This window comes from Olea europaea, chromosome 18 (assembly GCF_002742605.1).
Source record: "Olea europaea var. sylvestris chromosome 18, O_europaea_v1, whole genome shotgun sequence".
Classification (NCBI taxonomy): domain Eukaryota; kingdom Viridiplantae; phylum Streptophyta; class Magnoliopsida; order Lamiales; family Oleaceae; genus Olea; species Olea europaea.
Window position 1 is genome coordinate 4,420,857 of NC_036254.1, and position 9,374 is coordinate 4,430,230.

The 9,374-nt window shown below is 34.4% G+C and overlaps 1 protein-coding gene across 1 annotated transcript; it reads right to left on the minus strand.

Annotated features, from left to right (window-relative positions):
- Positions 1-1,718: 1,718 nt before the first annotated feature.
- LOC111367231 lies at positions 1,719-4,256 on the minus strand. The gene is made up of 4 exons (XM_022987988.1): positions 4,053-4,256; positions 3,536-3,776; positions 2,530-2,692; positions 1,719-2,372 (listed from the first exon to the last, which is right to left on the minus strand). Exons 3-4 carry the CDS (start codon positions 2,608-2,610, stop codon positions 1,842-1,844), a joined length of 612 nt encoding a protein of 203 aa, XP_022843756.1. The 5' UTR covers positions 2,611-2,692; positions 3,536-3,776; positions 4,053-4,256; the 3' UTR covers positions 1,719-1,841.
- Between the last annotated feature and the right edge of the window lie 5,118 nt (positions 4,257-9,374).

Below are 9,374 nucleotides of genomic sequence, written 5' to 3' on the forward strand. Positions count from 1 at the left end.
CCGCCCGTACTGTACCGTCAAATTTACTCGTCTACGTAAATCCGTACTCTAAACTTAATAGTTTGATTTTCTTGGTTAAAATCAATAGGAGAAGCCAGAAAATGAAAGAGGCAATATAGCAGTGCCTCATCTCCATGTCTAAACCAAATTATCTGATAATATTTAACTTAAGATATCAGATGATTTCGAAATCATATTTCAGTCATTACATAATTGTGGGGCGGCCTTGTATTTTGGAATTGGAATCTAATGTTCATTTGGTGGTAGACACCTCGAGACACTTAAAAGTTATTGCTTAAAGGGAACATTTTCTTTGTGGTAGGTATGAGATGAAGATATGATGAAAGAAGAATTAGGAAGGGTCTATTTCACTTATGGCATGTGTTAAATAGTATTATAATTAAGTTGAATACAGGTTTCCGTAGATCAGATTCCTTCCATCTTGTTTGTATATTAAAAGAAACCATGTCTGTATCATGATGAAGGCTAACTAGAAAGTGACCACAATAAAGAAGTGGATAATAGTATACTGAGGTGGAAAACTTCCAAAAGTCTCCAAAAGTACAATGGCCCTCAATAATGGAATGAGATTCCTTTAGGGCTAAGGATTTCCTCAAGGTACCATGTATTCAGTTGGCAAATTGGCTGGATTAAGTAAAGATCTTATGACATGTTTCATACATCAGATTGAAGATGATGAAGAAAGTGAGAAATGTTATAAAATGTGCAATGAGTTATTTAGAGATAAGGAACTTCAGAATATAATCTTTCATAATAATAAAGTTATTAGAAGTCGTGTATTATTGACTATTTAGATCTGAAAATGTGAAGTTGATATATAGTGTCACAACTGAATTTGAAGATAGAAATCCTCCTTGAATAGAAGACAAAACATGCCCAAGTGAACATGTGGATATTATATGTTACAAACACAAATCTTGTTGTAAAGTGGATTTTCAAACTCAACGGGTTTTGATTGATGCCCAAAATCTTGCAAAAATTAGATTTTCCAGAAAGGTGATTATCACTAGAATAGACAAAACCCTAAAGGAATTAATTAATTAATAAATATTTATTGGTTGATTCCCATCTTATGTTAATAATACTTAGGTTTAATCTAATGACAGAACAGCAGCATTGACAATTCATGTGGGACAGTTTTAGACTCTTGGGATTCCCATAGATATTTGGTTGTGAACCAAGTACAGACAATCTTGTCTAACTACAACCTCAATCTTAGCATCTCCTGAGTATATCCATATGTTGATGGAAAATACGACGTGCTGGTCATAGTAGGTCGACTTTTATGATGCATCGACGGATCTCTTCCTTCTTAATTAAGAGCATATTTAAGGTGATGTAAAATAGAGATTTAGATCTACAATGTGGTCAAAAATCTCTCCATTGCAAATTGCATTTTCGGCAGAAATACAAGCACAAGAGTAAAATAGTGAATTTAGATCTTTGCATTGGAGCAGAATTTGAATTTAGATCCATCGAAATGTAAATGAAGATACCAATTTACACTCAATTTTATATCATCATTGGAGATGCTATAAGCAAGGTTTGGGCTGTGGCTCCGGGACCCAACTCGATCTTGTCATAGACAGCCACTCAATGAAGGCAATGCACCCTTTTATTGAATAAAGACATGGCTGATTAAAAAGTTGTGGTGGAAATAGTACTAGCCAAAAAACAAGTCAGGAAAAGGAAACCCATTACAAGTAAAAACTAGCAAGTTAATATCAAAATAAAATCCAATCAATATTCACAGAATCAGATGACAATATGCAGTCTACAGATATTATTATACTGAGTTGAGATGAATATTTTCCCCTTTCTCAACTCATATTCAGGCTTAAAACCTGGAAAAGCCAAGGTGGAGTATTTAATCTATCTTGTCTTATATGTTCTTCCACCTCAGAACTATTTTTCCTTCCTCCAAGGAAACTAGGATTTGACACAGGAATTTCTAGTCCCCATTTCTGCTGGTTTAATGGTTCTTCTCTTGCATATTGTCTTGTTCTCTTTACATGGTTTGATCCAGTGGAGGAAGAAGAAATGCTCAGTCCTGAACCTGATACCGGTGGTGTTCCACCGGCTTTTCCCCTCGTGGAATAGCTTTTCGGGCCTAATGTCAACTCAAGATCATAGTAATCTTCAATGTCGAGCACTCTAGTGTCATCTGATTCTGCTATAAACTCTCTAGCAGGCTGTTCCAAGTCAAGACATTTCATGGCCTTTGTATGAATATCGTTATCATCATTGAGCTTATTGGAATTAATCACGTATTCCTGCCAGTTTCGCCTATTTTTGGCAGTTTCTCTCATTAGCATCTTCTGAGTTTGATAAAGACGATGAAGTTCATAAACCTGGAAAATTAATTTGAAGATTATATCACTAATTGAGCCATAAAAAAATCTACAAAAGACTTAAACGTGGACTAACTTCCGGTACAGCAATAAAAGCAAGACATAAGTTTAATATATCTATACGTTGCAAATACAGATAATGGGAAGATAAACGTACCTGCTCTCGAAATGTTTCCTCGTGCTTTAACATGGCCATTTTCATAAATTCCTTGTCATACGAATTAAGAAGCTTCTCCATCGGAATTCAACAGAAAAAAAAAAAACGAAAAGATTTTCGAAGCGGAGTCAATTTGAGTATGGCCTTTCTTATATGCCTGGTCCTGTACGTGCAGAAAAAAATGGCAAAATATTCAAGAAAATTCAAGATTATATCAAGAAAGTAGTACATCAAGCTGAGGAGGCTCCAATAGCTTTTAGTCCACACGTTTCTTGAAGAAACAGTATAATTTCAATTTTGAACGTATCATAATGTTTGGGCCATGACAATTATTCACATATGAAAATATCTCTCAGCATGGCTTCACATCATTTTCATAAGCAAGTGATGCGTATTTAGCACGTACTCACTAAGATATTTTCATTGAGTTTACACCCTTTTGTCTTTTCAAGATTTCAAGTCCAAAACATACGTGCTTTCTCCCATTTTCTTTTTAGGGTTTATATATTTTCCAACCAGAAGCACTCTAGAATTGTCACTTGGAATAGAATCAGACAAAGCGATTTTCTTCCAATTCAAGCATCGAAATTGAGAAACAGGTAATTATACATACTAAAAATGAAATCCAGGCTTTAACAAGCAAGAATAATGTTGTTTGAATTGAATAGAATAGCCTATTGGACTCGTAATCAAGAACCGGACTGGAAGCAAGTCATGTTATATGAAATAACCCGTATAATGAAAAACCAGGAGCACATATAACCCGCAGCAAATAGAGAAACTCTACACCGCTCTCAAACAAACTAAGGTATATATAGGCAACTGAGCCGATACTTTAAATCTCTCTTATCATCAACTCTTAAAAATCGAGCAAAATTTGTTTCGTATGGTGTATTATAAATATAGCTTCAAGAAAAAGAAATATAAAGCAGATACTGTGAACAAGTTTCAAAAACAAAGATTTCATAGTTTATCTTCTTCACTAAGAATCAATAAATTTGCTTACCTTATAAGAATCTCCTTTGCAAACTTCAAAAATTTGCTCTCATATTCCCTTTAGTATATGCCTCTGCTGATGCATATAATATATAGCTGAAGAAGAATTTAAGAATCTGTACCTATACACAGAAATCAAAGCAATTGCTTGTAGCATATGGGTTTTGATGAAGGCATGCCAAACAAATCCCAGTGCCTTAGCCAATCTGATTTAAGCTTTGTGAAGGAGATGCCCCCAGACATGTCCAGCACTGCAAATATATAATATTCCTTTAAAATATTACCATAATATTAAAATCCTATATTCTATAATCTATATAGTTGTGGATCACAAGGGCTCTTCAGACAAATCATCAATGTAACAGAGTAGTGAATCACATGCACCCAGGAATTCTTTATGCTATCAACAGTTGTCCCCTCAATTATATAGTATAAATATATACATACACAAAAACTACTGTATCTATATATGTATGTATATTAGGGAGACAAGAAGGCGCCAGCATATAATTGGATCTTGACCGTACGTTAAGTGGGAACATCTTGGAATAATCCAAAATTGGATGATCATCACAAGATCTCGAGATACATTATCATAAAGAATTTTGAATTATTGTAGGCATAGAACTATGTACAGAGATATAAGGGTTTGTGGGAATTAAATTGTATTTGTAGGAAAAGGGATTCGCAATTGACTCACTCACAGACATTTGCATTTTTGGAAGGTTTTTGAGTTTGATGTACTAGCTAGCAGAATTTATAGCTAAATTTGATCTGGTTTATTTTATATGTAGAATATTCCATTTCTTTTTATTTTCATTTTTCTTGCATAACGTATGAATTTAATGTACAAGTCTTAACATGAAAACAAATTATATTCCCGATCATGATAAAAGAAAATAAAAAGTGTGTGAATTGTGATACGTTTGTTTTATTACATGTTTAATCATATGTATTAAATTCAATCAACAAACTACATATATGGCTAGTTTGGCGGGACTTTTTATTTGCTTCAGCTTCTTATAGGGGAGATTTATCATTTATAAGAGTTACTTTAAGTCAATTTCTCTAAAAATTCTTTTAGTCGGACAAAGTACTTTCAAAAAATTATTTAAATATGTTCAAAAATAACTTTTTAATTTCATAAACAATCTTCGACTTTTTGAAAGCCTTATCAAACGGGTTTATAGTCTTAATGATTTGCTTATACACACAGACGAGTCTTGATTGGCCAATTTGATTACTATATGGATGAAACTAATCCAAATTAAGGTTGTAGGGAGATTAGAGTATATATCCCCATGTAGATGAGGATTACAACGAGAACAGTTAATCTTTAATGATGATATTTTTAATTAACGGGCCGTATTTATTGACTTAGGCTAAAATCTTCGGAATTTAAATAAAATAAGTACATAAGGGACACTCTATAGTAGCATGGCACGTGCGATTTCGTTAGAAGTTAGAACTACATTTCTTTGGAATGGCTTCAATTTAATTTATTTTTATTGTCTTTGTTTATTGCTGCCTAGAGATTGACAGGAGAAATATTCAAAAACCCATTAATGTGGAAGAGGTGGATTTGAAAATTTTAGTGCAAGATAACGAAATCTATTCGTTTGGTCTGCCCGTTATTATCAACAAGGGATATTCACATTGCATTCTTGACTATTTCTTTTACCAAATTAGGGTTTGGATCTATCCATTTGTTCATTCAGTTTTGCTACAAGTACAGAAAAAATTGATAGAATTTTTATAGAGAAACACTTGACAGATTTTTATTAATTTTTGAGACAACAAATATAGAAATTAATATTGTCAACACAACACCTGTATAATTTCTGTCAATAATTCCTTGTACCTATGGAATTATTCTTGTTCATTTGTTTTAAATATGCCATACTACATGTGAATGAAATTAGATAATACAATATATAATTTATAATTTTTTTTACACGATATTATTCGTCTTACCATAGAAACCAATATAGTCTGTGACTTACACGGTCGAACATCTTTTACTTTCAAAATATGTGTTACAAATTTATTCAATAAGATTAGTAATTCCGTGTGTATCGTATATAAATTGTATGCCAAGTTTAAAAATATGTTTTATACTTTAAATTTAACAAGATTGAGCTCTTGTTTGCTTTAGGTAAAAATGTTAAATAGAAATTTAAGTCAATGTTGTCCCTTAATTTTAACAACACGTTTCATGGGATTCGTTACTCTTATCAACCACATATTTCATCAATTTTTTTGTTTTTTCCTAAATTTTACAAAACCAAACAGGAGTTGAATATGACTAGCTAAAGCTTTTGTCCTAAAAAGCTTGCCAATGCTTCGTCTAGACCCAAAGATTAACCTTAGTGTCTAGTCACACGTTGCACCTTTTAAAACAAAATAAGTATGAAAGAAAATTTGTCAATTATTTTGTTGACGTTATTGTNCTTTGACATCATTTCAACCACACATTTTTCAATAAAATAATATTACACGTAAATCTAAAACTTTTCTTTATTTTTTAACCACACATTTCCCATCAATATACTATTCAAAAATTTATTTTTTCCCCAAAAATGGGGCATAATAATGCAATTATAGTGAAAACACAAGTCATAGGTAAGCGTGTGTGTGTTTATATATATATATATGTGTGTGTGTGTGTGTGTGTGTGTGTGTGTGTGTGAAAAAAAATGAATTCCTAAGCAAAATGATGGAAGAAAGAACATTGGGACCTAGGAAGAGGGGTAGCACGCGTTGCCGGTGTAAGGAGGTGCAGGAATTTGGGGGTGGGGACTAGTGGAGCATTAAGGTAGGTTAAAAAGGCTGAGCTACGGCCTTGTACTGTTTTTTGGTCCACTGGTTTAGTACTCTCTGGATAATTAAACAGGAGTAAATAATATGAGAGCGCGCATTCATACTCGATAACCTAGCCTTTGGACTTAATAGTTTTTCCTCATCCTCTACCCTTCATTTCATCTAAGCTCTTTCGAGTAGATCGAGCCATTTAACACTCTCCTTTCGATCGAGGAGAGGCACGAATATGGATGATATCATCGTAATCTCTCTTTGGCACCTCTAGAGATGCTTAACGTCAGGTTCGGATTTCATTTTTAAATTAAAAAGTGAATTTTCAAAGTCAAATTTTAATTGCTGCTTACTTATCCGTCGTCAATTTCTTAAAAAAGTAATTTATAAGCTAAAGAAAAGAAAAGAAATGAACTTGAACCGAGACTTGACATGTATTTCAACGCTGCCCATTATTTATTTATTTTATTTATTTTTTTTATGAGATTTGAATCCTAAACACTTTTAATTCCCCTAATGGTGAATCTCCGTTGACAGATTTCATTCATGGTGAAATGTCACACATTGTTTCATAGCTCTTCGTTGTTGATATCTTGTTACCCCTCGACCAGACGAACATAATTGGTATAAATAGAGATTGAAAAAGAAAATAAAAATTAATTTTTTCCTCGATCAATCCCTCCTCCCTTGCCTTCTTCCCTCCACTTCCTTTTTTTAACGTCATTGCTTTACCCTGATAGACAAAATACAACTAAATTTTATTTGAATCTAGATGAAAATGCTCGAATAGATCATAATCAACACGAAATTTTGAATCTCTCCAACCAAATTTTCATCCAAGTCGTATCAAAATATCCACTATCTCAGTAGCACACTTGCCTGTTTATTCTTGGCTCCTTCTCTTTTTGAATATTTTTTGTCTTCATACTACTAGAATTTCTTTTCTCTTATTTCAACATTAAAATGAAGAGAAAAATGAAAAGATGAGCCATCTCAAATCAATATTTTAAAATATAATTTTGTTTGGCGTGATCTGTTTAGTTTTAATTAAATATTTAAAAGCATGAATATAGATAAGTCAAGACTTTTATTCTTGCAGGTAAAGAGCATTTGGTTTCGTGATCATTTGTTTGTGTATGATCACGGGTGCTAATATATATATTATGAAACTAATGATAGTGACCAAGTACTTAAGCTTTTATCAACTAAATTAATCTAAGATTATGACATTAATAATGATATTTGATGGAATCTCGAATCTTTTATAATTTTATCCAACTTTCTCCAATTAAGAAAAGGATCAATAGAAAGAAACCTCTTTTCGATCTATATAGAAGTTTTTAACTAAAGTCTCGAAATCAAACATTTATGAAAATTGTGCACTTGTTGAACTTTTAAATTAAAAATGAATCTAACATGCACATTAAAGAATTTTTAAAGATAATTAATAATTTGATTGCATAACTTTAAGTTCTTAATTTTAGATACGAGTGACGAATCAATCGAGTCGCTCATAGACTCGGCTTGTCCACGGCTCACTCCATGGGGGATTCCAGCTTGTACTAGATGAGCCATGAGCCGAGCTCATTTTTTTTTCCACAATCTAACTCATGGACTGGTGGATGGCTCGGCTCGGCTCAGCCAATGAGGCTCACAAGTTAAAGGGTTGAATCCACCCTAATTTGTTAACACGAGCTGAGCTATGAGTATCTTAACCCAACGCATTGTCATCCCTGATTTTAGATAACTAACCTATGATTTTGAATAGATATTTTCTTGCTAGTATGTCAAATTCTACTCTATCCCAACTTCAATTCAAGCAATTATTTCTTTTAGAGAAAAATAGGTTACATCAGATAGCAATAACACCAGGGACATACATACATTACAAGGTGGACCCATTGAAAATGAAAAATGTAGTGACTCTATCCATGGAGATTGAATATCATAAATAGTGGATGTATCACATAGACACGACACCGTTCGCACTTTCTAGAGCACACCATAATTTGCTTTTCAACGACAACTTGATACTAAACGACTTCAAATGCCCAAAAACCCTCGTACGTCACGGCGAAGCTGTGTGTTCAATTCGAAACGCTCGCTACCTTTCCGAAATGGGGTTATGGGCCCAAAACGGACACCAAATGCAAAAATTACATCAATTTCTTTGAAAGCCGACCATCCAACCGTTCCATGTATGCCAATGCCCGTTCCTCCACATAAACCTCATCATTCTCCCCAGGATCAATGGGATTCACCCTCGAATCAAAACCGGTAGCACTATCTCCCACGTTGTCTCCATGGTATGGCAAAAGATGCTTTACATTAAATACATCAGAAGTCCGTCTATGGGAAGGAAGTCGAATGCGATAGGATTTGGGGTTGATCTTCTCCACAATTTCCACTGGACCAATGGTACTAGGTGATAACTTCGAATGCTCATGAGATGGCACTCGATCCTTAGTCAGCACCGCCCAAACATAATCCCCAATGTCAAACTCAACAGGACGTCGATGCCGATCAGCCGCCTCTTTATACTTACGGTTGGACTCTAGCAGATTAGCTCGTGTTTCCTCGTGAACTTGTTGCAAACTACGAACAAAGTCAACAGCTGTCCCATGCAGCCGAGTCTTAGAGGGCAGAGTCAATAAATCAACAGGGCTGCGGGGCAGAATACTATACACAACCTGGAACGGACTGAAACCGGTGCTTCTATTTCTAGCATGATTATACGCAAACTGTGCCTGGCTAAGCCGCTGATCCCATGAGCGTAGATTATCCCCAACCAAGCATCGCAACAAATCACCCAAAGAACGATTAACTACTTCTGTTTGCCCATCAGTTTGAGGGTGATAAGCACTACTAAAATTGAGCGACGTGTTAACTGACTTCCATAAACTCCGCCAAAAGTGACCGATGAACCTCGTGTCTCTGTTAGACACGATGGAAGTGGGCAACCCATGCAACCGATAAATCTCTCTGAAAAATAGATGAGAAACCTTGACAGCATCAGTGGTGCGCTTGCAGGGAATGAA

What these genes read in the sequence shown, in the direction of transcription:
- LOC111367231 (XM_022987988.1), bottom strand. Translation starts at nt 2,610, where the DNA reads ATGGAGAAGCTTCTTAATTCGTATGACAAGGAATTTATGAAAATGGCC. An exon ending in AGGAAACATTTCGAGAGCAG is followed by an intron (nt 2,373 to 2,529) that starts GTACGTTTATCT and finishes TTAATTTTCCAG; the next exon opens with GTTTATGAACTTCATCGTCT.